The sequence below is a fragment of the Peromyscus leucopus genome, chromosome 1 (genome assembly GCF_004664715.2).
Source record: "Peromyscus leucopus breed LL Stock chromosome 1, UCI_PerLeu_2.1, whole genome shotgun sequence".
NCBI classification, from domain to species: Eukaryota; Metazoa; Chordata; class Mammalia; order Rodentia; family Cricetidae; genus Peromyscus; species Peromyscus leucopus.
The window spans coordinates 64,552,082-64,579,476 of NC_051063.1; the positions used below are offsets into that span (position 1 = coordinate 64,552,082).

The 27,395-nt window shown below is 49.8% G+C and overlaps 1 protein-coding gene across 4 annotated transcripts in view; it reads right to left on the reverse strand.

Moving 5' to 3' along the window:
* The window catches only part of Kndc1 (kinase non-catalytic C-lobe domain containing 1), a 47,635-nt gene that overhangs the window by 13,998 nt on the left and 6,242 nt on the right, over positions 1 to 27,395 (reverse strand). For 2 of the 4 annotated variants that reach the window (XM_028869548.2, XM_037209474.1), the window contains exons 2-17: positions 26,969 to 27,167; positions 26,292 to 26,350; positions 20,202 to 20,348; positions 19,730 to 19,847; positions 17,778 to 18,514; positions 13,299 to 13,413; positions 12,555 to 12,626; positions 12,391 to 12,452; positions 6,552 to 6,710; positions 5,996 to 6,073; positions 5,357 to 5,450; positions 4,674 to 4,836; positions 4,005 to 4,597; positions 3,580 to 3,724; positions 2,836 to 2,921; positions 1,386 to 1,795 (exon numbers count right to left, since the gene is read on the reverse strand). In XM_028869548.2, the coding sequence (XP_028725381.1) occupies positions 1,386 to 1,795; positions 2,836 to 2,921; positions 3,580 to 3,724; positions 4,005 to 4,597; positions 4,674 to 4,836; positions 5,357 to 5,450; positions 5,996 to 6,073; positions 6,552 to 6,710; positions 12,391 to 12,452; positions 12,555 to 12,626; positions 13,299 to 13,413; positions 17,778 to 18,514; positions 19,730 to 19,847; positions 20,202 to 20,348; positions 26,292 to 26,350; positions 26,969 to 27,167 (3,237 nt within the window). The remainder of the gene's footprint in view (positions 1 to 1,385; positions 1,796 to 2,835; positions 2,922 to 3,579; positions 3,725 to 4,004; positions 4,598 to 4,673; positions 4,837 to 5,356; positions 5,451 to 5,995; positions 6,074 to 6,551; positions 6,711 to 12,390; positions 12,453 to 12,554; positions 12,627 to 13,298; positions 13,414 to 17,777; positions 18,515 to 19,729; positions 19,848 to 20,201; positions 20,349 to 26,291; positions 26,351 to 26,968; positions 27,168 to 27,395) is intronic. The other 2 variants (XM_028869562.2, XM_028869556.2) reach the window with 2 other exon arrangements.

Here is a 27,395-nt window from a genome sequence, read left to right on the forward strand (position 1 = left end):
AGAAACTGGAGAAAACTGGCTTGAACTACACAAGGTCTCCATTTTTTTTTTTGGTTTTTCGAGACAGGGTTTCTCTGTGTAGCTTTGCGCCTTTCCTGGAGCTCACTTGGTAGCCCAGGCTGGCCTCGAACTCACAAAGATCCGCCTGCCTCTGCCTCCCGAGTGCTGGGATTAAAGGTGTGTGCCACCAACGCCTGGTATAGTAATTTTTAGAGAAATATACATGACCTAAAATTCACGCAACATACAGGATGCTGGAGAAGAAAATGAAAATGTTGGCCTCCCTGTGACACTCAGACCACGATGGATGCACAGGCTGACCAGGTCACAAGGTCTAAGTTAAGTAGTGAGGGTGGTATAAGCTCAGCTTCTGTCTATGACCAGATCTGACCCTGAATTTGCTACAAAATTTTAAAAAACTTTGGTTCCTTGTGGGGGGGGGCGGGGGGGGTGGGAGTTGGGGGATTTAAGGAATAATTTAAGCAGGAGGACTTCTGGGTTTAGTTGGAAAAAGGCTGATGAACATTGATTGGATATACATATAAAACAACAATCAGAAGGAAGTGGAGTAACCAGAAATTGTAGACAAAAAGATGAAGATGAACTGAACCACAGCACTCCCCTAAATGTCGAAAAGCAAGGCCTGTTTGATCAGCAGGAGAAGCAAGGCCTAGAACTAGGCCAGGATGCTGGGGGGCAGGGCCTGCCTGTCTGAAGTGTGGAGATGCCTGTATTCACATCGGTCGTCTATATAACCATGCTCAGGCTACGGACACTCCCTCCCTCCTCCCAGCAACAGGCCTGCCTGCACATGCAGCACCTCCAGAGCCATCAGAGCTCTTGTGTACCGTGCCGGCCATCTGCTAACATCAGGATCCTTTCTCCCTATTGGCCAGGCCTTTCCTGGTGCTACCTGCCAGAGAAACCGTTGCTAGTTTACCCTGACCCTAAGTCCAGCCTGAACTTGCTCAGGCATGCTGCCTCTGATGTTTTCTCTCACCGAGGGTCAAGACCCCATACGGAAGAGATTCTTGTACCTGCAACCATCTGCAGGAGACTTAACCCAACATTTATCGTACTCACAAAGACCAAGTGACCCCTCCCTGAGTAGTGTCAGCTGGGAGCCACAGACACAGCTAATGGGAAAGAAAAGCCATTCTCTACTTCCCAGCTGTGGAAACATGTGTCCACAGTATAGAACCTCTAATGTAGGCTAGAGGGAGTCAGGCCACCAGAGGGATAGAGTAGACACAGCCTGGAGAGGGTGTTCTCAGAGTCTTGTCATTGGGCCTAGGTGGCCTGGAAGCAAAAGCTTCCTTGCCCATGGTGCTCCTAAGGCCACAAATGCCCTCCCCACCAGCACTGGGTAAATTCCCTGGACTCACTGGACTCTGGGCTTCCAGTTCTGTGTGCCCATTGGCCTTCTGCCTCTCCAGATCCTTCACATAGTTGTAGACATCGGCTCCAAAGCAGTCAGCTTCATAGAAGGCACTGGACCAGCCAGGGCTGCAGTTCTGGAAATCGGCTGCCCCTGGAGACACAGCTGGACCACCGTCCTCAGACTTGGCCAGCCGGGCCACCATGTCGGAGGCATTGCTGGTTGGCTCCTGGCTTGGGCCTGGCTGCCCATCCACTTCAGCCTCTGGTTGTTGCTCTCGTGTGGCTTTTATTGACCTCTGAGACCGAAATCCAACCTCAAAGTTTCCCTGAGAGAGCGTGTCGGAGTCTATATCTGATAGTGCTGTGGGTGAGCAGGGCCCCCCACTGCCCCGGGTTGTGGCCGCCTTCGCCTTGCCTTGAGAGAAAGATAATGGTTAGTGGGTAGCTTCCTCACTGCCACCTTCAACTGCGGAGGAAACCCAGACACCCTCATGAAGGACTCTGGCCACAACTATGCGCTAGGTGGAACCGGAAGGGGACCTGGGGAACACTGCAGTGCTTGTAGAGAAACAGGTTTAGCCAGGGCCAGCTCCCTCAGGTACTCACCCTGCTTCAAACTTCTCTGGACTTGGACTTTCTCCTTCCCCAGAACTGATCCCAACCAGACATGTTCCCTCTGGTCCTATCTGCTCTTCTGGATCATTTAAAAATCAAACCTAGTTCAGCCACACACATATATTTTGCATACAAACCTGTCAGGGTACTTGGAACTCTGGCAACTCCAGAAGCTCCTTTCTGTGCTAGCAGCCTTCTGGCTCCTTGGCCATGCAGGAGCAGGTAGACTTTGTACCCAAGACACGATCACCTGCTCCTTGGTTTACTTAAATAGGGATGAAACCACCACCATGGTCTTATCACAGTCAGTAGACAGACCACAGCCTTGCACTTGTCCCTAGGGACCCCAACATGGCTGGCTTGCCTTTCTTCCTCAGACTGATTATTGAGGCTTTTTTTTTTTTTTTTTTTTTTTTGAGACAGGGTCTCTCTATGTAGTCCTAATTGTCCTGGACCTTGCTAGGTAGAGCAGGCTGGCCTTGAACTCATTGAGATCATCCTGCCTCTGCCTCCCAAGTGCTGGGTTAAAGGCATGTGCCCCTAGGCCCAGCTCTTTGAGTTTTAAGTTGATCTGGGTTTCTGGCTAACAATCTAGAAGGCCAGCTCTGGTATTTTAGTGGCTTCTACTGTCAGAGGAGATGTGAAGAGCCAGGATCATGCTGGCTAAAGCAAGGATGGGAAACATCCCCCGACAGCCCAGGCCCCAAGGTCTGGGCTTCTTGGATGTTTCCCAGTACAGGGCTGTCCTTGGCAGTAGGTGTGTTCCTGCAGCTGTCCAGGGGACCCTACTGAGAAGAGTTCTTGCCTGTCTGTCTTCCTGATGCAGGCCATGTCTCTTACCGAGTCCATGCAGTGAGGGCCTTTTGCTTGACACTGAGCATCTGCTGGGTGAGTGTTCTGGCTGGGATCCAGGCTCCTCAGAAGTGCTGGTAATGAGAACAGCAGTCAGCCCCCATTGGAGTGAGGCCTGAGGCCTGTGCAGACAGGCCCCAGCATGGAAAGTCACCTGAGCATACTGGAGTAGGATGGGACCCTGTCCTCCCCTGGTGTTGGAACCCCTGGGCACTGGCTCCATAGTACCCCACTTGAAAGAGGTTGGGTATGGTCCAGGGAGCCTTCTCAGAGCTGTGGAAAGGCTAATGGGTTGGACTCAGGATAGGGAAACTGTGTTGGCCTGTGGTTATTTGTTTGTTTGTTTATTTATTTTTTGAAACAGGGTCTCACTATATGACCCTGGCTGACCTGGAACTCAATATGTAAACTCCATTGGCTCCAAACTACGTCAATGCTCACGCCTCTGTCTTCCAAGTACTAGAATTACAAATGTACACTGCCGTGCCTGGCCACCTATTGCAATCTTACTGTTAAAAGGTAGAACTTCCAGTCACCGGTGGCTCCTTCCCTTCCTGCCCCTGTCCCCAACCATGAACACCAGCAACAATCACATGCAGCACTATAGAGTTGCTCTGGGCTGTTCTGGGGCAGCCAGAGTGAATGAGGGTGGCCGTAGGCACTGAGCCAACAGGGTTTGGTGGCTTGGTCTGCCCAGAACTCTGGAAGGGAAGGCTGGGTCCAGATACTGACCTTTCAGAGGGTGAGGCTGGCCCATTGACCACCTTGAAGAGGTTCTGCAGCAACTGCTCATCCCAGTACAGGTCACAGAACTTCTCAGATATGGCGCCACAGAAGGTGGCAAAGGTGAGGTCTTTCAAGGCATAAATATACTCCCCTGGTTTGCAAAGGATGGGTCAGGTTACACACGGGAAGCTTTCTGGTTCCCTTCCACTGGATCACTGGGAGGTGGTCTCAGGGCTTTGGGGTTGGAGGGGTACGGGCTCCAAGGCTCTCTTCCTACATGATAGAAGCTGGAAGCTGCCCTTGTTTTCCTGACTGACCTCAGCAGGACAGATGTGTGGACCCCTGAGTCCCTGTCATACTGATGCTCTCTGGACCGGGTCTGCCTCCCTCAACCTCCCCCTTGTCTTGGGCTTCCCGAGTGGCTTTCATACCCATGATCAGTGCTTCTAGCCCGTTGTCCAGGTAGCCATCGAAGGCAAACTCCTCCTGGATGAGACGCATGGCTTCCTGCAGTGAGGGGCTGGCTGTCATCTTAGGGGGTGATGAGGTATCCACGCTGGATGGACAGAGCTTGCGGTCTGCTGGCCGAGGCTTCTCAGGATGGCCATCTGGGCCCCTAGGGCTGCCAGAACTGACTGCAGCCTTGCCTCTGGGTGGTTTACAAGGGTGTTGAGGGCCTTGGCTGGCTGAGGAGGACCCTGAGGGCAGAGTGGCTCCTAGTGGACCCTGACCATCTGGCCTGTGCTCAGGGGGCAGGGAAGAGGCAGGAGAGCTGGGTGTCCCTGATGTCCCTTTTTGCTGGGTGGCCAGAGAAGGGCCATGTGGGCAGGAGCACTCCTTGGCTGAGCTGTGGGGCACTGAGTCACCAGCAGGGTCTGGAGTTGCCCCCTGCAGCCCGAGACCAGGTGGCAGCTGGTCAGCTGTTTTCAGGTCAGTGTCCTCATCATGCTCCTGGGAAGCCTGCTTTCTTGTCCCCTCACTGTCCAGCTGACCATTTGGCTCTGAGGACAAGGCAAACTGGTCTCTGTGGAGAGAGATGGGAACTCAGGAGGGACCACCTATACCTGGGACCACTGCTAGCAGGAGGTGGGGACACTCACCTGGCGACACCCGTGTCCTGAGCCAGGACTATGGGCTTAAAGTGAGTGGCCTCAGAGGTGAAGGCTGCTGGCAGCTCACGGGCTTCTTTGCAGCAGGGGGGTAGACTAGGCACAGGCCCTGGGACAGCGACAAGCTTGGTATCACTGCTGACCTGTAGGGAGCCTAGGGACAGCAGGTAGTTGGGGGACAGGAGAAGGAGCAGTGTGTGTGTGTGTGTGTGTGTGTGTGTGTGTGTGTGTGGTGGGGGGAATCAGCAGATACCTTTGAGTGACCCTACAGCCGGGTACCACAGATGTGGCTGTCCTATGTTAGGCTTAGCCCTGGAGCCCTGTGTGTAACAGTGCCTGGGAAGAGCTATAGTGAGGAGACAGGGCCATAGCCAGGAGGCTGTGATGCTGCTAAGGTGGGGTCTTTTATCCACTGGCTTACAGATGATGATGGGGACTGCGGGAGGAAGGTTGGGGCTAGCTGCACAGAGAACATCCGCAAGTGATAGAGTCTTCAGTGAGGGAAGATAAGGCTTAGGCCAAGGGCAGGCAGCATGCTTTGACCTGATCTTCCTGCCTTATGGGTGAAATGTGTTGCAAGTGTCCACTCGGGGCAGGACTATGAAGGAGGACTGGGGTCAGCTGTGGCTAAAGGATACAGGGGCCAATGAGTGGGAAGGCTTGGGCAGGCCCACCTGGACTACTCTCAGGAGCAGGCTCCATGGGAGGTTTCAGTTCAACCACTGAGAAGGCATTTTGGAGACCGATGGTCTCTTCCTCTGGGTGAACCTGGGGTGGAAGGTCATAAATGGTCAGTTGGGGCCAGCTGGGGCTGAGGAGGTATAGTATGGATATGTGCTTTACAGGCACCAGACACGGCCTCCTGGCTAGTTCAAGGAGGTTTCTGTGGCTTGGAGGAGCTGGCACAGGCAGAGGCAGAGCCATGGAGGCCCTTTCAGTGAAGCTGTGGTGGGTTTCTAGGTACCGTGAAGATGGTGAACCAACCCCCAAAGCCTGCTGGAGAGCCCAGTGTTCCTGCCACTGCTACCTGTAGTCCTCAGGATGGGACCCCTTCTGGATCTCCCTCCGAGTTAGGGGCTTACAGGTCCCTATGTAAAGGTTGTAGGGGGACCATAGAGGGGACAGTCTTCCTGATAAAGTGCTTGCACTGTGCAGGGAACAGGTCTGCTGGGAAGGCTGCTGGCTGGTCACTGCCTCTTCCCTGGATTCCCTCTAAGTCTACAAGGCAGCCTGGAGACAAGCAGGGAGGTCCCTGTGAGTGCAAGTGACAGCATGAAGGAGTCCTTTGTGAGGTTTGGGAAGCATTGTCTTGCCTTGCAGGTGGAGGCCCGCAGGTGGGCTAGAATCTTGCTGCTGTCCATGCCTCGCTGAAGGAGGTAGCTGCTGCACACCTGAAATGAAGAAGACATCTCTCCAGGCTAGTCCAGCAGGGCAGGCCTTGGCTCTGTGGCACCTGCCCCATTTCTCCTGGTTCTGTAGGGAACATTTGTGACTGAGACCTTCAGCGCTTTTCTGCGTAATCCTAGTCCTGGGCAGCCTGGTGTCCAGATTTCCTGTCATAGCTGTGAATAAACCTGAAGACCTGGAGTCTCAGATAACAGGGACTCTGGGGGTGCCATGGGCTGCCTGATACTGGGGAGTTGAGTGGCAGGCACTGGGAAAGAGGGTGGGATGACAGAGTCACAGCAGGGCTGGATCAGGATCACGTACAAGATGTGGCAATCCTTAGCATGCTGCCTATACAGGTGAGAAACAGTCTGTCGACAATGGTGGTTATCAGCGTCAGCATCCCAGGCCGTGGCCATGAACTCCCTACTGGCCCCCACCCTAACCCTTGAGACTGTGAAAAGGCCTGATCATAGCAGTTACCTTGATGGCCTCGGCTGCAGATGGCCGTTCCGAGGCATGGCGTCTGGCCATATCCAGAAGGAGTGTCTTGAGCCTTCGTGGCAGGGCCAGTTTATGGTCTCGGGGTACACTGAACTTGGCTGCTGTCCACAGAACTGCAGCCACACAGTATACAGAGGCCTGGATGATGGAGGGACAGAGGAGAAAGAGGTAGTAACAGTGGGGCTGGAGAGATCACCAGGCCTGGCTGTCCCCATCCCAGGACAGTCCCTCAGATCAGTAGCCTGCTCCATCAGTGCCTGGGGCCCCTCCTTGGCTAGTTACCTGGAGGCCAGGGTTACAGCCCGGGAGATCTACATGTTTAACAGAACCAGGCTTCCTCCCCCATTCTGTTTGGGTTTTAGACATTGCAAAAGACTCCAGTAGGACTTGCAGTCTCCTTCCTCCTGAGGACAAAAACTCAATAGTTTGAGGACCAGTTGCTTATCTATCACCTAGAAACTGGCCAGCTGGGACTCCTTCCCAATTAACAGTGTGCTGCCAAATGCTCAACAGTTCCCAGAGCAGTCACTCACTCTGTCTCTCTGATAGAAGGGTGCATAGCACAGGGTTTAAGATGTTCTCTCTGTTAGGTCAATGGCTCATACTGGATGCTCTCCTTAGTTTTCACTCTCCTGAATCATCTGTAGCAGCCTTTGGCAAACGCATGCTCCTCACATGTGCCTGGGATATTTTCTTTGCTTTTTTCTTTTTTGTTTTGAGTCAGGGTTTCTCTGTGTAGCCCTGGCTTTACTGGAACTCTCTCTGTAGACCAGATTGGCCTTGAACTCACAGAGTCCTTATCTCTGCCTCCTGAGTGCTGGGATTAAAGGCGTACACCACTCCAGCCCTTTTCTTGATAAGTAACATCAGAGTGAAGCATAATAGTGGATAGTGACATACACCTTTAATCCTAGCACTTTGGAGGCTGAGGCAGGTAGATTTCAGAGAGTTGAAGGCCAGCCTGGGCTACTCAATTTCAAAACAATCAGATAAAACTAAAACTCTTGAGTGGAGGAAGATTTTTTTTTTTCTAGCTCCTAGGCCACACAGTGCAGTAAGTTTTGCTAACTGATTAGCCGTTTTTATCATTGCTGTGATCAACATCTGAGAAAAACAAGATAAAGGGACATTATACATGTCTGACGTCACCAACATCCCAGCGTTTCCTCTGCAGTTCAGGCTTTACTCTCACAGCCTTACTTTGTTTGCCTTGCTTTCCCTTGATCCTCCAGGGCCCTTTAACTGCGCTCTCTGCAGGGTGGGGGTTGGAGGGAACCAGCATTCTGTGGATGACACCAGCCGTGCTGTCCGCTGGAGCAGTAGCCGAACTCACTTGGACCATGCGGGTCTGGAAGGTTGAGCTCCACGAAAGGACTACCAGGGAAACACTTTGTCCTTACAGGAGAGGTCTTACAAAAGCCTTTACAATTGGTCCGAGTGGGAGGAGTCCCGCCATTCCTGAGATTCCCTCCAGGCATGTTCCCCATTGTCCCAGCTCCGCGTGTTAGCCTTCTTTTTAATGGTTGTAATTTGTTCGGCAATCTCTTTCCTTGGCCCCATCTTTCCAGATGCTTCTTCTACTAGGGGCAAACTGCAAATGTCTCAAACCTTTTCCTCTGTGCTTTTTGATCCCAATTCTCACTATAAATTCTAGCTAAAATCAGTCAGCAAGAGTCATTGCCACAATCTAAGCTAGCGGTGTCTTGAAATTTCCCTCACAAAAGTAATTAGTCCGTTACTTTTCAGTTCACTCTCTTGCCGAAGTGATTTGTCAGAATGGAACTCAAGTGGCTTCCAGTCCAATCCCCAGAAAAGCCTTCTTCCCACTTGAAACCGTATACACCCAGCCTTTTCTGTTGCATTTCATCAGCATTTTCAATTAACTTCCTTCTCCCTGCCACCTCCCCCTTCCTTCTCTCTCTCTCTGTTTTTTTTTTTTGTTGTTGTTGTTTTTTGCTTTTTCCATATAGGGTTTCTCTGTGTAGCTCTGGCTGTCCTGGAACTCACTCTGTAGACCAGGCTGGCCTCGAACTCAGAGATCCACCTGCCTCTGCCTCCAGAATGCTGGGATAAAAGGCACGGCACCTCTGTCCTGCTAGTGTGTGGAGCTTTCACCAGAATTACCCTTTGAGCTCTGCTTACAGCTTTCTAGGGCTTCTCTAGTCTGCTTCATTCAGTGTTTCCATATGTCCACAAACCATTCCCAAGGCTTTAGAACCACTTTCCCAGGCAGTCAGAGCAACGCCCCTCTCATTCTCTGGCACCAGTGTTATGTTAACTTTCAAAACTTTATGTGAGTGGACTTTGTTGTTTTTGCCTGTGTACCATGAGAGTGCAGGGCCCCCAGAGGCCAGAAGATGTCAGATCTCCTGGGACTAGAGTTACAGATGGCTGTAACTGCCACGTGGGTGCTGGGAATTGAACCTAGGGCGCTAGAAGAGTAGCCGGTGCTCTTAACCTGAGTCATCTCTCCAGCCTGCACCAGTTTTTTGTTTGTTTGTTTTGTTTTTTAAAGTTACTATGATAAAATAAGTACTTGGCATACACAACTTAAAGGAGGTGTTTATTTATGCTCACGGCTGCAGAGGTGTTAGTCCGCCATGGCTGAGGTGGTAATGTGGGACAAAACAGTTGTATTATAGTGGCCAGGAAAAAGTATGGATAGCACTGAGGACCTGTCTCCAGTAACTTACTTCTTCCGGCTAGCCTCCACCCCTGACTTACTTCCCCCAGCCAGACTCTACCCCTGCCCCCAGCCAGACTCCACCCCTGACTTACTTCCCCCAGCCAGACTCCACCCCTTCCTCCAGCCAGACTCCACCCCTGACTTACTTCCCCCAGCCAGACTCCACCCCTTCCTCCAGCCAGACTCCACCCCTGACTTACTTGCCCCAGCCAGACTCCACCCCTGTCCCCAATCAGACTCCACCCCTGACTTACTTCCTCTAGCCAGACTCCACCCCTGAAAGTTTCAAGGACCTCTCCAAACAGAACCACTTGGGACAAGTGTTTTAACACACCAGTTTGTGGGAGACACTTCACATTCAAACCATAATAGTCTGGCTGATAAACCAAACAGTAGTTGAGCCACAGTGTATGACATTTATAATTCTCACAATTCAAATACTCTTACACAGCCAACCTCTAGCTTCCATGGGCTCACTAATGAATAGCTGGGATATTCCAGACACTCAGGTTACAGACAGCCCAAGAGCAAACTCCACAGCCAACTGATACCATGGCATTGGGAAACTGCCAGTTCAGTGGTTACAAAAGTTAAAAAATTAAGCCTTTTTTGACATTTAAAATATTTATTTTTAATTTGATGTGTATGAGTGTTTTGCCTGCATGTATGTATGTATGTATGTATGTATGTATGTATACCACATGAATGTCTAATGCCTCCTAAGGCCAGAAGAGAGCACTGGATTCCCTGGAATTGGAGTTACAGGTGGTTGTGAGCTGCCATTTGAATGCTGGGAATTAAGTCTGGGTCTTTTGCAAGGGCTGCTAGTGCTCTCGACTGCTGAGCCATTTCTCCATCCCTATAATTACCTTTGAATGTTTATCTTGTATCCCGTGACCTTGCAAAACTCACTTCTAAGTTTTAGGAGGGTTTTTTTTTTTTTTTTTTTTTTTTTTTCTGGTTTTTCGAGACAGGGTTTCTCTGTGTAGCTTTGCGCCTTTCCTGGAACTCACTTGGTAGACCAGGCTGGCCTCGAACTCACAGAGATCCGCCTGGCTCTGCCTCCCCGAGTGCTGGGATTAAAGGCGTGCGCCACCACCGGCCGGCGGATTTTTTGTTTTAATAGTAGATTCCTTAGGATTCTACATAAACCGTGCCGTCTACAGTCTTATTTCTTCAGTTATCGTTTTTTGTGCTTTTATTTTAATTTTTTTTTTTTTTTTGTGTGTGTAGGTGTGTTTGCCCACATAAATGCAGTGCTTGATGAAGCCAGAAGAGGTTATCAAATGCCCTGGAACTGGAGTTAAAGGACCAGCCACTTCTGGGGCTGCTGGGAATAGAACTCTGATACTCTCTCTGCAAGAGCAGCACACTCTCTGAACCACTGAGCCATCTCCTCAACCCAGTCTTTATACTTACAAACAAACAAAAACCCACTTTATTATTATTGTGTGTGTTGATGGTGTGTGTGGATGAGTGCCTGCCACAGTGTGTGGATGGAAGTCAGAGGAGAACTCTGCTGTCAGTTTTCTCCAGAGTCCCTGAGTTCTGGGCCTTGACATGGCATTGTTAGGCTTGTTCAGCAAGTGCTGAACCATCTTGTCAGCCCAGTCTTTATGCTGCTTAGAAGTACAGCACGAGCCCAGCAGTGGTGGCACACACCTTTAATCCCAGCACTCAGGAGGCAGAGGCAGGTGGATCTCTGTGAGTTTGAGGCCGCCTGGTCTACAGAGCGAGTTCCAGGACAGGCACCAAAGTTACACTGAGAAACCCTGTCTTATAAAACCTAAATAAAGAAGTACAGCACGATTACTACCTATGATACATTTTTAGTTCTTTTTTTTTTTTTCCTGAGAGCATCTTGATACAAAGGTCTTTTGAGCCGGGTGGTGGTGGTGCATGCGTTTAATCCCAGCACTCGGGAGGCAGAGGCAGGTGGATCTCTGTGAGTTCAAGGCCAGCCTGGTCTACAGAGCGAGTTCCAGGACAGGCACCAAAAACAAAAACAAAAAACAAAACAAAAAAAAGGTCTTTTGCAAAACAGAAGACTCCAGGTGAAAGGTCATCCGGAAAGAACTGGAAAGAACTCGCTGCCATTTGAACTGTTTCCCCTGCACAGAGATAAACTGTTTCTCTTTTCTCTTTTGATTTCAGCTTTCAGAGGTTTTACTATAACTTGGCGTTTGGTTTTTTCAAGTTTATCTCCTTTTTCTTTCCCGTTTCTTGAATGTGTAGGCTTACGTGTTTTGCCATAATTGGATGTTTTTCATTCATTACATGATTACTCTTCTGCCTCACCCACCGCTTTCTTTCCTTCCAGAATTCTGATGACACGAATGCTTGATTTCTAGGGCAAGCTCCTCAGGCATGTTCAATTTTTTTGGTCTCAATTCTTTTTCTTGTCCAAATGTCTATGGTTCTAGCTCCCCCGCAGCTGTCGTGGGTGGATCCTCAGCATCGGCAGTCAAGGCCAACGCACCTCTGTAGCTCTGGGTCTCAGCTGTCCAGAGGGCCCCTTGTGCATTGCATAAGCAGAAGGCACAGGCAGGCAGGGCGTCTCTTTCCGGGCCCTCTGGCTAGAAAGCCTGGTCTCGGGAAGGCTCCGTTTGCCTCTGCGGAGTTTCCCAGGGCCTATTTCTCTAGCAGCAGGGTCCAGCAAGTGAGGTTGAAAAAAAACCACTGTGCTTGTTCTGTCCTCTTTGGTACCACCCTGCTCCCTCACTGCTTCCCCCAAACCTTTCCGCCCTGCCCCCTCAAGGCTCCGCCCTCTACATTGTCCTTCCCCGCGTCCCCTCAAGAGACCTAGTCCCTGCCCCGCCGAGTACCAGCTGAGCCAAAGCCAGGAGAATCAGCTAATCAGGTCTCCAGGGTGGCGGTTTGCACCAGGTTCTGAGCGTAATTTAGTTAATCTCATTTAAAGTTTATAAAAGCCTATTAGCCTGTTAGTGACAGCGGGGTCTAGGCCCTAGGGATAGGAGTGTGTCCCACCCAGGGTCCCAAGGCATTCTCAGAGGACTGCAGTGAACGTCACCACAACAGCCCCACACGTGAGGTGGGTGCCGCGTTTGGGCCATCTGGTGCCGTGACCAACTGAGCAAAGGGCGCGGATGGTGCGAGAGGTAATTCGCTTACCTTCTCCGTCACCAATTTCTCTTCAGACACCTCGGGAGCCAGGAAGAGTGAGTTGTAGGAGCCTAGAAGAGCAACCACAGTTTGGTTTTCCTTCCCACCTGGGCAGGCAGCTCTATTCCTCCGCCCCCCGCCCCCCCCCCCCCCCGAGAATGACCCGTGTGTACCATTGGCAGGGGGTGGTCCGAAGAACACAGTTCCATTCTCAGCTACCAGCACGTTGTCCAGGCACAGGCGGGCTGCAACAGAGCAGATCTAGGATGCAATTGCATGTGGGCAGCTCCCTCGCCAGCATCAGGGGACTCGGGCACACAGAACTCTCAGAGAGACCTGCCAAGACTGGACAGGCACTGGAGGGCCTTCCATCCTAACAGGCTTCCTGAGAACACTGTTGGGGCATATCATTCTTAACAAGTTAAGAATAAACAGGAGGATGATTGGGGACACGGTCCACACTGCTCTGCCCCTGGGAATGGCTGGGTGAAGGAGGTTGGGCTCTTCAAATTCTTTAGACTCATGGCTTAACAGCATATTATCTCTGGACAGTATTTCTCTGAGGGTGGCAGCCTGGTCCCCTCAGATGCTACCTCCATTACTGCCCACAACATTTTGAGAGCACAGAGGAACTGTCCTTTTGTATATTCAGTGGGGTTGAACATGCAGGGTCACAAACTAGTGTAACATCCTGAGCCCTTCCCTCACTCCTGGGGGAGGGGTTATTGGCTTTAGAACCACATTTTAGGCAGTTGTCTCCACGGTCCCCTTTTGTGCTAACAGGTGCTTCCCCTGGGGTGTGTTGCTGGATCAAACTGAGCCACCGCCTCTAGCTCACAGCACTGATTTTGCAATTCCCCTCTCTCCCTCCCCAGCCTTTGGGCCCAGGGCTCAGGCAGAGCAGGGTGACTCATCACCTGGGTGCTCCGTATGTGTCTGCAGAGTGCTAAGGCAGGAGAGGCACAGGGCCCACAGCTCGTACTCCCTGAAGGGCCGGCCTAGTTTAGACAGAAGGTCCTGCAGGGAGAGGCTCTGTGGAAGAGACGGTCACGTAAGAACACTCAGTCCACTTGGTGCCACGGAAGGGTTTCCACGGAGGGTGACAGGTGAATAGTGATTCAGTTTCCACATGCAGCATCCCCTATGCAAGGAACTGGAGAAGTTTTCCAAATTCCAAACGAGTGTGGGTAAGTGCCGGGAGAAACTGGAGCCCTCACCCATGGAATAGTTCAGCTGCCATGGGAAAAGATGGCAGTTCCTTAGCGAAAGTACAGGGAATCACTCTAAGGTCCAGCAATTCCACTTTGGGTTTATCCCTAAGACCTGAAAGGAAACTGGAGTGGACAGTTGTCTACCCAGGTTCAAGGCAGCACCATTCACCAGATCCAAAAAGGGAAAGCAGCTCAAATATCCACCGATGGATGAATGGATGAAGAAGTGTGGTCCAGGAGAGGTGGCTCAGTGGTTAAGATCACTTGATTCTCTTGTAGAGGACCTTTCCATTTCCAGCACCTACACAGTAGCTCATAGTCATACATGCAGGCAAAATGTCCATACACATCAATTACAATAAAGGTTAGAAAGAAAGAAAGAAAGAAAGAAAGAAAGAAAGAAAGAAAAGAAAAGAGAGAAAAGAAAGAGAGAAAGAAAGGAGAGCCGGGCGGTGGTGGTGCATGCCTTTAATCCCCGCACTCGGGAGGCAGAGGCAGGCGGATCTATTTGAGTCTGAGGCCAGCCTGGGCTACAGAGTGAGTTCCAGGATAGGTACAAAGCTACACAGAGAAACCCTGTCTGAAAAACCAAAGGGGGGAAAAAAGAAAGAAGAAATGTGGTCCATTCATGGGATAGAATATTATAGTATTGCTCAAGATTTAAAAGGAAGAGTTTTACTTCCGTGTGTGTGTGTGTGTGTGTGTGTGTGTGTGTGTGTATGTGTTTTAAAATACATAGCATAAAACTTAATGTTTTAACTATTTCTAAGGTCTTGTATAATATTAGAGGGACCAGCCTTAACATTATACATCCCAGGGGCTCAGGAGAGAGAATTACAAACAGCGAGGACTATTTTTGGGAAATAGAATCTCAGCACATGGAGCTCTATAGTCCACTTGCTTTAATTCCTCTGGCATAACATCCTTTATACACAGCTTCAGTTCTGTTCTCGTGCCTAGCTCCTTTCTTGCCTGATTTCTCTCTGTATTTATCTACTGCTCCCTCTAAGTTCTATCTTAATTCTCTGGTCTTAATTCTGCCTCATCTAGGTCCTTTTCATCTTGTTCTTACTCAGCTAGTACATCCCCATCTGACTCTTCCTCATCTTCCATCTCATCCACAGGTTCTCTCTGGTCAAAATCCTCCTTATTCCTTTAGTTCTCAGTCTCTACATTCCCCCCAAGTCTCCCAGGAGTCCAGTTATAAACCCAAACAATAGCAATCAATCCTCTGGTCAAGCAAGGTCACCAGGCTTGAATTCTATGGGGTCATAAAGGCAGGTAAGAATTTTCCTCAGGCAGTGACCACCAGGTTCCCAGTGTCAACAGAGAGGGGTGATAAGAATCACATAGAGGGGCAATTGTTAATTATCATTTGCAACCCAAAAGGGAAGTGACTAATGAATTAACTAAAGGCTAAATTTGGATAATATCTAAGAAGAGGGATCTTATGTGCTCAAGTATAATCTTAAATGTGATTGGTAGAACATGTTAAGAATCTGTAAGTTGCTAGGTCAATGGGAGAAAATAAAACTGTCTTCTTTTTTCCTGTGGCTCCTATCTGCCCAAGCTATCTGCCGCTTTTCTGCAGGGTGGGGGAAGGTGTGCTCGGTTGCTAGGCAACCCATGTACAGCTAGATGCCTCTGGTGATAGTTAAAGGGAGATCTGGAACTAGAGGAAAGATTTGGGGTAGGAGGAAGTTAAGCTTAATTGGCACATCCGCCAGGTCTTCTCAAACAGGTAGTCTGGATGCTTAAGTCTGTTCTTAGAGAGTAGAGAGGTGTCTCTGATAAGGTACTTTCCTCCATCTGGGGATGGACCTGGCCGGATGCTGTCAATGACGATAATTACAGGGAGGATTGAACTGGGGTTCTGGCTGAACATAGCTGTCAGCGCACAAGGTTATCTAAATATTCCTTTAGTAGAGGGGAAATGGTGCCCAATAAATGGTGGAAAAGCTACAATAGCACACAAGAAACTCATTGCAGGAAAAGGCTGATAATCAAAAGCCAATATCACCAAGGCTCTTTGAGCCTCAGCTTGACCTCTGGAAGGCCCTTGGCTTCTTCCAGGTATTAGCTTTGTCATAATCAGCTGAGATCCTGCTTTGTATATTTTTGCGGCTTGCAGCACTAAGGGCACAGCCCAGAGCAGTAGAACGTTCAGGAGCTGGGTGTGGTGGCGCATGTAATCCAGCATTTGGGAAGTAGAGGCAGGGGGACCAAGAACCCAAGCTCATTCTTGGCTCCATGGTGAGTTCCAGGACCGTTTGGGTACCATAAGACAAGAAGAAAAAAGGGGAGGAGGAAGGAAGGAGGAGGAAGAAGGAAGGAGGAGGAGGAAACGCTGCAGTCTGAGTACTGATGGATCTTGAGGACATTATGGGGAATGAAACAAGCTTGACAACAGAACAGAAGCGTTTGATTTCACACATGAGGTTGTATGTGTAAAGTATAGAAAGTGGTGAGGCTGTGGAGAGGGATGGAGGGGAGTCAGTGTTTGCTGAAGGCAGAGCTCAGGTGTAGAAAATGGAAAACCTCGAGAGCAGTGGTTCTCAACCCTCCTAATGCTGCAAGCCTTTCATGAAGTTTCTCAGGTTGTGGTGACCCCCAACCATAAAATTATTTTACTTGTTACTTCATAACTGTAATTTTGCTACTGTCATGAATCGTAATGTAAACATCTGTGTTTTCTGATTGTCTTAGGTAACCCCTGTGAAAGGGTCATTTGACTCCCCCAAGGGGTCATGACACACAGGTTGAGAAAGGCTGCTCTGGAGATAGTGAGATGTGAGTGTCCTTAATACACTGGGCCATGCACTTAGAGGTGGTTAAGATGGTAGAATTTGTGATTACGTGTATTTTAACACATCTTCAAGTGAAAAGAACTAATGGAGCCACAAGACAGCTCCTGCCTGTGGAGACCACCTGAAGGTCTGGGAGCAAGGTCACCATAGAAGTACACACATCGCCTTCACCTGAGATGCTATCCACCGGCTCTTTGCACAGGAAGGGTTGATATATTAGACAGTTCAGTCTTGTGGCTCTCTGCTTACCGGCTCATTTGTTCTGCTCTTGATGGTGCCCTATATCCTGGGGAACAAGCCTTGAAACTAAGGTGAGGGCTCCCAGCTCTGGGCCATCCCTATGTAGGAGTCTGAGGTTTGGAGGGTCCTGGGCATACTCTCTCTGAGGCAGGCTGACCAGATGGCTAAGGTGAAAGCCAGGCTGACTGGTCTGCTCTGTTCTGTTGTAAGCCAGAGACTTCAACTCTTCCCCTTAGCAGTGCTACCACAGGCTCCCCAGCCACCCAAGTCTCTGTTTATCCATCTAGAAGATGTTGTAAGGTGGCTGTACCCTGTGGAGAAATCCTGAGACGGTGGCTGAGTATACGTGAGTATATATACTCAGGCCCAGACAACATAGATCATCTCCATCACCATGCCTACCCCAGACACCTCTTTAAGTGACCACACTTGCCAGGGGAATTCTTTAAGCTCTCGTCAGGGCGCAAATGATAATGTAGACCACAGAATTACCTCCCTTACACTCTGTCCTTTAGGGCAACAAAGCCTGGTGGGAAATAGGGCTGATGGTTCTTCATAGATAAATGTGTACTGGGCCACTGGCTCAGGTGTCCTCACTCTGAGAAACACACGGGGACACAGAGCTTTGGGGAACCCACTGAACAGCCAAGGTGGGGGGAACACACTCAGTGCTGTGGTCCGGATCTGGCCTACAGACCCATGCACTAGAATTTCATCCATTGTGAAGTATGAAGCTCATACATGGAACCTAGTCTGAGCTAAGACTTGGGAAGGGATTGGGCCCCTGAAGCAGCATTTCCTAGGAGCTGTCTACTTCAGTTGGGGAAGATAATGAACCATGGGGATGCACCTATACATGGGTGGATGCGGGCTGAGGAAGCTGGTGCTTTCTAGGCTGTCCAGAGGTAAACTTGCGCATCTAGAAAGGCCACAGGGAGGGTTCTGACCTGGGGACCCATGCCCTGGGGGTGACATCCAGACCTTCCCCCAATTTGCATTTGAAGTTTCCTTCAAAAATACGGAGTCCCAAAGACACAGTTGCTGAGAGTGAAGGCAGGGCAGGGCGGGGCAGGTCCTGTGTGAGCTGCACACTAAGGCTAAGGAGAAGCAGCCTTTGACCCCCTCCTCCTTCACATACCTGTGCTTTGGCTGCACTTTCCAGCTGTCCGGATCCTCCTGGAATCCCCTCTTCACTCCAAGATATCTGGCCTTCATGGTCCGAATCTCCAGGGTCTACAGGGCAGGGCAAAGGTGTGTACTCTACAGGTCCCTGGCTAGGAGATGAAGCCTCCCATGGTCCTGAGGCTCCTGGACTCCTATGCGGATTGCGGCCTGCACCTGGTGCCTTACCCAGCTGGACTCCAGCCTCCTGCTCTGGCCAAAGTCTGCTTTTGGACTGTGCCTTGAAGCCAGAAAGACCATTTTTCCCCTCTAGGAAGAGCTTCCTGGGGTCTGAGGGGAAGAACTCAGATATGGTCAGCTGGTTTCTTGAGCTGGTCAGTGACAGGCAGAGGGTGCTGGCCTCCGTGCTTTCCTGAAGTAGCCTGGGAAATGTCTGAGCTTTTTTCAGCCGGCTCCGCCTGAGGATGTCTCTGTCCAGCTCACCCAGGGGGCACCTGGCATCCAGGACAAGGTTGGCCAGCCCTTCCTGTCCTGGGCTCTCACCATTTCTCATGGGGGCTGAGAGCAGTGGTTTGGGAGAGGGGGCCCTGGGACCATGACCAGCCTCCTGCTCTGCGTCTTTGGAGGCAGGAGGCTGGAGTAGGCCCCTTGGTGAAGACAGTGCCTCTGGATCAGCGCTGAGGTCTCCTGGCACCTTCTTGGGTCCCACATTTCTTGGAGCAGGTCTTCCTCTCCATGTGTTCTCGCTGAGGTCTGAACAGAGGCAGGATACGGTTACTGCAGGTCAGTTTGGGTCAGGAGTCTGTGCTAGAGTGGTACCCGGCGAGCCACCCCTGACTCTGTCCTACTCATCACCACAGAACCCTCTCCAGAGTCTCACAGGGCAGGCTTACCTGTCCTGTATCCCCAGATTCCCACTCTTGCCCTTAGCATAGGCTCCAGAGGTTCCCAGGATCTACAGTCACATAACTCAGCCAATTAGAGCCTCTGGACGGAGGTTTCTGGGTCTCCCTCTTGGCTGAGCTTCCCAGGGGATCAGCCCTTGCCCGTCTAATTGCTTTATCCCAAAGCTCCTCATTTTTCTGTTGTGATGACACAAGCCACTCCCTAAGGGGAGAAATGGAATCTGGTGGCAGGCATAGGGCACACAGTCTTCCACACACACAGCGTGCAGCATGGTCTTGCACACATGCGATGGCACACAGTCTTGCACACACACACACACACACACACACACACACACACACACACACACACGCTGAGGCACAAAGTTTGGCATACCTGACACAGCGATTCTGCTGCCTGTTTGACTCACTATTTTGTCTATGACTCTACTCAGAAATTATCCCCTACTGTTGCTGGGGTGACGCTGGCAGTCACTTGGGCTGCGGTATTACAAAAAAAAACACTGCTGCTTCCTTGTCAGGGAGGACCCTCCGGCCACTCTGAGGCTGGTTGTGGAGGCCAGCATGGTCCTGAGACTATGTGTGATAAGTTCCAGATACACAGCAACAGCTCTGCATGTGGTGACGTAAGTACACCAGACAAGGCTGGCTGGAGTCACTAAGCCTGATATTGAAGATGCCAGTGTGTGCACAGCATACACATGTGTACATACATGTATGTGGTGTGCACTTGAATGTGGATGTGTAGATTAGTGGGGACACTTACACAGGTATGTAGTATAAATAGGCATTCGTATGTTTATGTATGCAATGGTATAAACATGTGAGCCTCTTTGCATGGGATACACATGTGCTGGATTTGAACAAGTGTGTGACTGTGAGTGTGGTGTTTATATGGTGTATGAGAACATGTGAACATGAGTAAGGGCTTGCTTGTGTTTCTGTATGTGCATACTTCTGTGGGTGGTTGTGTCGATGCACATGTGTCCCTGTGCACATGTATGAATGTATATGTATGCATGTATACATGTGTAGGCACAGATGGGCAGGTGGGGGCACTTACCCTGGAATGCTCCGAAGGACTCAATGGAGAGCACCCTTCTTCCAATGGCTGAGAGACTGCGGCACAGGCGGCATGAGGACGCAGGCTGCATCTTCTCCTCGCACAGGGCTATGATGCTCTGCAGGTGCCAGGTGTGCAGCTCACCAAGAAGGAGGCCTATCCTCCTGAGACCCACCCAACTGCACAGTTCTGGGATGGCACCCATCACCCCTGGCTCAGGCCACCTGTTCCCACATGCACTTTCTGGTACATTTGAAAAAAAAAAAAAAAAAGCAAGGCATACATCCTGGCAGAAAAAAGAAGACTCTGTTTTGTCCCCGAAAGCTTTTTATTACAAAACGTGTAGCAGAAACCAGCCTCAATTTCAACAGAATGCAGTGCCTCCATATTCTAGCCAAGGAACCCCAGTGAGGATGCGGGGTCTGTGCTGTCTGTGTGGCCATGCAGTGCGCATGTTTAGCTGGGAGCTTACCTCCAGGTCTGGCCGGTCCCTGGGGTCCTCTGCCTGCATCTGGCTCAGCAGTCCCTCCAGGTCTGGGCTCAGCCTGGGTTCCAGCTCTGGTTCTGCCACATACTCCAGGGCAGCCTTCAGTGTGGCCCCCAGGGAGTAGATGTGAGCCTGCAGTACCAAGGAGTGTTAGTACCTGCCCTGCAGGTGACTGCTTTCCCCTGCCGAGACCAGCAGGTCCGCCATTCCTGTGGTCGGCATGCTGCCTGGGCCTGCTGCCCGAGGCATAGAAATCCTGCTCTCACAAACAGGAAGTGAGCAGGAGGAAAGAAGAGTTTTCTTTGGTTAGAAAGTTGGCATTGCTCTATCTGGGCACAGGAGAGTGAGGCCGGGCTCTGTACAAGACTGGGATACTGGGGCTGGGGATTTAGCTCAGTGGTAGAGCGCCGGCCTAGCAAGCACAAGGCCCTGGGTTTGGTCCTCAGCTCCGGAAAACAAACAAGCAAGCCAACAAACCATAAACAAAACAAAACAAAACAAACCAAGACTGGGATACCAGGAGTGTGGAAGGCCTCCCATGGGTGTGTGTGTGTGTAGAAGTCAATGCTATTCAAGAAGGACTAGCTCCCCTTTTAATCTATGTACAAAATGAAATCGTGATGTGTAGTCAGAATATTTATTTATTCATTTATTTTTTAACTTTTAATTCACAAATAACCATCTATATTTAAGGGGACAATGAGATACCTCAATGTATGTTCATTATGTTGACTTACTTGATTTTTCTTTTTCTTAAAAATCCTGCTGTTGTAATTGCTGGGTTCCTGTGGGTTTTGTTGCTATTACAAATGACACACTTAAATTACATTTCTACCTTGAAACTGTTGATACAAAGGACTTCATTTATTTTGGGCTGTATGCTGGTTTCCTACATTGGGAGTCTTTTGTTCTTTTAGGCCTGGGTCTCATGTGCACCTGCTCTGGATTCAGCCCATGCTGTGTGCACTCTGCTCAGGGCCATTGTCTGCTGCACTCTGAGCCAGTGCTGGGATCCTGAGTGCCCTGACCAACATTGCCTTTCTAGCCCTTATCGTTCCGTTCCATTCTGTGAAGGGAATACGGGTAAGGAGAGGGGACTGTAGACCTGCCTCTCCTACCCAGTGAGTATCAGCCTCTTACCTTTCAAATGGGTGCTCACTCACTGCCCTGCCACCTCCCCAGCTCCTTGTTCCCCTTGAACTCATCCTGAAGTCTATAGCCTGAAGTCTACCTGCTTGCAGAGGCCTCCAGCCTCTTAATGAAAACCAGGATCCCTGTTTCATTTCAACTTTGATCACAGGTCCCTGACTCATAGTCTCCCATCATCATGGGCCTCCGTGTGGACTGTGGTCTCAAGCAAACGACAGGTGACAGGACTGAGCCATCCTGGCTGGTACCACAGGAGCCCATCAGAGTGACAAGGGCAAAAAAAGGGCCTTTGAATGTGGAGAAGGAGACAGCGCAGAGGCTGAGGGATTGTGGGAGCCAGGCGGCCTGTGAGGGTTTTGGACAAAGAGGTTGACCATACTCAGTTCTGAGAAGACTGGTCACAACAAGCCCGGGAGATTCTAGAGCGTATGTTGGGGAGTTGGTCTCTGTAGCAGAAAAGGAGAGGATCAAAAGGGGTGGCTAGATGGTGTTTGGAACACAGAGGGTCCAAGGTGGATACCTGGGTGGGTGGGGGCATTGGGGGAGATGCTCCCTAATGTCTGTCCTTTGTTGGGAGATCGTGGAGAATGGCGAGCGGGATGGTTCTGTAGTGAAAAGAAGCCCAGGTCAGGTGGAGAAAGGAGGAGGGTCTGGGTGGATTAAACAATACTGAAGGTGGGGTGGAGCTATTGTTGCTGGGGCAGCAGGTGGCATGGGTGATCAGGTGACCAGCCAATCTCCGTCCAAAGTGACCATTCAGGAAATAGTCCAAAGACCCAAGGCTGTCTGTAGTGGCAGATCTCCAAGAGCCAGAGAGGAACAGCACAGGGACCAGCTGGTACTAGAAGGTTCTAGAGAGGGTGTACCTGAGCCAGAGTGAGGCTGTCCAGACACACACTTGGGGCTTGTGTTCCTGTCACTGTATCACCTAAAACTACTTAGGACTTCTGGCAGTCCCCAGCAAAAGGTTCCAGAGTAAAGCTAATCTGAGGCAGAATAGAAACCCTGGACATCTTGACTCATGCTAGGGCCATATGTCCTGGAGTGGACATGGGAACACTTCCCAGTACATGCAGAGCCTCTCCATAACAAGGGTAAGATAGGAAGGGCAGACTATTCTGTGTGAGGAACATTAGGAAGTCACTGGTTATCCAGGGAACTGAAGAAGCTCAGAGACCTGGGGCCCCTCTCTGACATACATCCCCCAGCCTCTTGTTTCCACCCTGGCTAACCACACTGGTGCTCTATAGGAACCCATAGGAAATCCCCTCCTCACAAGGCTAAGTCCTCAGGGAACCCCTCTTCGGGGTCCTCTCAGGTTCAGTGGTCACTTGCTCTGCAACCATGGGAACACACCGCCCTTACAGGAAGAGTCCCATCCACCTGTGCCAAGGAGCAGATTTCAATGCATTTTGATGGCTACTGGGGTAACTAAGTAAGTAAATAAATAAAATCAGAATGGATGCCACAGAAGACCCAGACAGATGGATGAATGAGCCTGAGCTACATGGAAATGGCTGCATCCCAACCAAGGAACACAAGGATTCACAGAACAAAGGAAGCCTGCACACACTCTCCTGAGTAGGTGTTCAGGGACCATTGCTTCAGCCACAGCCTGTCTGAGCCAGAAAGGCAAAGGCAAAAGACAAAGGCGAATTCAAAAGTCCCTGTGTGTTCAGAAATAAGAAAGGATTATAGAGAATGGATGCTTTCCAGTGGCTACACTCTCCTGACAGTTCTCACCAGCCCTGCTGAGTCCAGCCACAGGAAGCAGGAGACCAGGATGAGATCAACATCTCTGTTCCGTGTGGTTGGACAGTCACTGTGGGGGTGTTAGTTTCTCATTGTGACGACTCTGGATACCGGTTGCAGAGAACTCAGCTTTTGAAAAGTCGTGGGTTACACGTGTGCCTTCTGTGTATATGTCTTCCTAAAAAGGAAACCCAACCTGAATAACTCTTGTACTGAACTAGAAAAAAAAAATAACAAAAAACCCAGAAGCAAACATGATATGACAAAGCTCACACGCTGAGGGAGATTCACAGCCGGAAATAAAGAAGATGAATGTGGATGAGCCGAGTTTCCCCCTGAAGTGAAGAAACAGCCATTGAACTCAAAGCAAACAAAAGAGAAGAGAGAATCAGAACCAGGGGATGCAGAGGGCGCTCTGAAAAAACTAACAAGGCAAACAGCCTCTGATTAGACCAACAGCCAAAAGAAAGAGAAATTGAAGAATGGTCCAGCGCATGGAAACAGGAAATTTGCAGACAGCACAAAGATGCAAAGGGCATCACCAGCAGCCCATTAGGTATGTGTTTTCTTTTGCTGTAGTTTAAAAACCACCCCCCCCCCAAAAAACCAAAACAAATAATACCCCTCAAAACAAAACAAAACAAAACAAAACAAAACAAAACCCTTTTGTAGCACAAACAAAGCAATGCTATAACCATTAAAAATTGATGATAGTTAGAAATCATCCACAAAGGAAGCCAATGTCCTTTTCAATCAGACTTCCCAGACTTCCAAGGCATAGATAATACCATTCTTGTACAAACAGAGCAAAGAGGCAAGCCCAGAGCAATCCTGAAATCAGTGCTGGTCAGAAACATTTGTAGGGTGGAAAAGTACCAGCTGCCCATAAAAATCCCGGAAGACCCGTAAGACTCATCATTCAGGTTCAACAGTGCCTAGGAGAAATAGCCAGACTGGGTTTTCCTAAATGGGAAAGGGTGATATTATTAGGACACAAAAATGTACACATAACATCTCAGTGAAGGAAATTACACAATCATTCCAAGGGGACAAAAGAACTATTTCAAAATATGAAATATGTATTCATGGTAAACCTTGATAAGCTCAGGACAGATAGAAACTCATGTGGCCAAGGCCAGTGCCATCTATATGGTTAGATAGGGTAGCCAGTTCCCCAAGACAGGATGGGTGATCTGTGCACATCCACCATAGACTAGAGTCTAATCACTAGATGCTGCACTTGGCTGAGGATTAGACCGGAAATAAGCTTTGTCCCTGGAGGAAACAGTAAGAAACACTGATTTGATCAAGAGGGAAAAAATGAAAAGAACCTTGAAGTTGCTATGAATAGTAGCAAGATGTTTTGATATAAAAGTGGACAAAGTTAACAAAGGAACAGAAAACTGAAAGTAAAAACCCAGTGGATGGCGGCTGCTTGTGTACCACAGCTAGCCAACAAACAGAGCTGGGAAAATAGCCACCCATCCACAGAAAAAGATGAAATGCTTTCTGTCTCATACTGGGTGAAAAAAAACCCGAACATCACGTTAACTAGTCTGATGGGTCATTATAAGCATCAGCGTATATTGGAATATCACCTTGTACACTGAAAACACAAGTTTGGTTTGTCAATCACAGTTTAGTGAAGCTGAGGAAACCAGCTTCTGATGGACTCAATGTGAAGACTAGAACTTTGAAACTCTTGGTGGAGAGTGTCAGTGGACATCTGTTTGACTTCAAGGTCAGGAAGTCTGTTAAGGATGCAGAATACATTGACAATGGAAGGAGTGCTGGCCACTGTGACTGTTGTCACTGAGAAACTGGGCAGGTGTAGTGCTGCATACTTCACTCTTGCATTTGCAAGCCTGAGGCAGAAGGATCATTTGAATCTAGGAGTTGTTGTGAACTAGCCTGGTGTGCTGGTTAGTTTTTTTTTTTTTTTTTTAAATATTTATTTGTTTATTTTGTATACAGCATGTATGACAACAGGTCAGAAAGAGGGCACTCGATCTCATTACAGATGGTTGTGAGCCACCATGTGGTTGCTGGGAATTGAACTCAGGACATCTGGAAGAGGAGTCTATGCTCATAACCTCTGAGCCATTTCTCCAGGCCTTTTTTTTTTTTTTTTTTTTTTTTAAATGCCGAATGCCGTTTATTGAAGGAGGGAAGAGGTCTTAAATACAGGCTTACAGCACAATGGGAGAACCCCGGAGGGCAGAAGTTCGCTACCGATGTTTTACATTCTTGCATCTAAGTGCTGGTTAGTTTTATATCAACTTGATACAAGCTAGTGTTAGTGGAAAGAAGGGAACCTTTAATTGAGAAAATGCCTCCATAAGTCCCGCTGTGGGGCAGTTTCTTGATCAGCGGTTGATGGGGGAGGACCCAGCCATCATGGGTGGTGCCATCCTTGGGATGATGGACCTGGGTTCTGTAAGAAAGCAGGCTGAGCACGCCATGATATACAAGCCAGTAAGTAGTACCCCTCCTTGTCTGCATCAGCTCCTGCCTCCAGGTTCCTGCCTCATTTGCATTCCTGTCCTGACTTCTTTCAAAGATGGACTATGATGTGGAACTGTAAGCTGAATAAACCCTTTCCGCCTCAAGTTGCTTTGGTCATGGTGTTTCATCACAGCAATAGTAATCCTAACTAAGACATCTGAGCAATACAGCCAGACCCCCATCTCAAACAAAACAAAAAACTCTTTGCCACAGTGAACATCTGCAGGCATCTGATCCCCTGGGAATGGAGTTAAAGAGGGTGTTAGCCACTATGTGGGTGCTGGGAACCAAACTTGGGTCCTCTGCAAGAGCAGCAAGTGCTTTTAACCACTGAGCCATCTCTCCAGCCCTCAGAGGCATCTCTTAAAGGTGGTGAACACCATAGCCTTTTCTGGCTCCTCCCACAAGTCACTGGTAAGACTCAGAGGCCATCTGATTTGACATTGCAATAAGTGAACTCGGTACCAACCCTGACAGAGATGTCTGAGGCCACAGCTCCCGAACACCCACATGTCTTCCAGTAGCCACTAAGGATGAAAGCAGGGGCCCCAAAGGCAGCACTTCACTGGGGATAACCTACTACACTAAGGCCACAGGACTACCATAATAAAGGTCACCCCAGAGATGAAGAGGGCAAGGCTTGGAGAGTCACCACTTACTAGAGCTTACCTCAAAAGTGTTTCCTGTCAGGTCAAACTCTGGGGGTACAAAGGCACCCTCGGGGTCATCTTGGAGAAGAAAAGAGAAGGCATTCTGATTTTATCATTTGGTGAGGAGGCTGCATCCCCTGGAGCCTCTTTCCCTTTGCTCAGGCTGATGCCCCTAAGGAAGGGCATCCAAGGCAATAATACACTGTTCTTGAACCATAAAAGGTCCCAAGTGGAAGGAGAAAAGGAATTTGTTTGGATTCCGGAAAAAGGAACGCTGGCCTCCTAATTTGAGAGAACCAAACTTACCCTGGAGGGGGCCTCAGGGGTGGCCAGTCTACCTGGCCAGATAAGTCTCATCTTCAGGCCCCTGCATCATCTCCCTGCAGGCCAGGAGTGCCAGCCAAAGGCCTGAATAGAGTTCAGAATCATGGCCGAGCACTTCTCTGGCTCCCTGAGGGAGTGTGTGGCAATCTTAGGCTGGTGGGGCTTACAAGGGCCACCCAAACTCAACATCTAGCCCGCCTTGCCTCCTCTGTGCTGCCTGAAGAGAGGATCCCATCAGATTCCCAAGAAAACCCAGGGCTTGGTCCCTCCCTTATGGCCTCAGCTGCTTGGTGCTCACACCCAGCCCTAAGGTACCTCCTCTGTGTTGCACTGGGTATCCCCCACCCTACCGTGTTCCCCTCTTCTCCTCACCACTGAGCTGCTCCATGAAGCACACGTTTCCACTGGTGTTGAATGCCAGGGTGTCAGGTGTGATGCACAGGGTCTGGAAGATGGCTGCGTGGGCGACACTCCGCATGGACAGGCTGCATTCTAGGCATACAGCCCAGGCCTCCTGCTCACTGAGACCTCTGTCCCGCAGGGAGAGGATGTCAGCCAGAGACACGTTTTCCTGCCAAGACAGGCTTGGTGTAAGTCCACAGAGGGCTGTCCCGGGAAGGACCTAGTATTTCCTGCTGAGCACAGTGCTTCAGGGAAGCAGATGAGTCGAGGTGGTACTTCACTTAGTCAGGAAAAGGGTCTTAAGCCAGGCCCTTTTCAGACACAGTCATTCTGCTGTTCCTTGGATGTCACAGCCATGGAGCATTAGGTGAAACCACCAGTGTGCTGCCCAGAACAG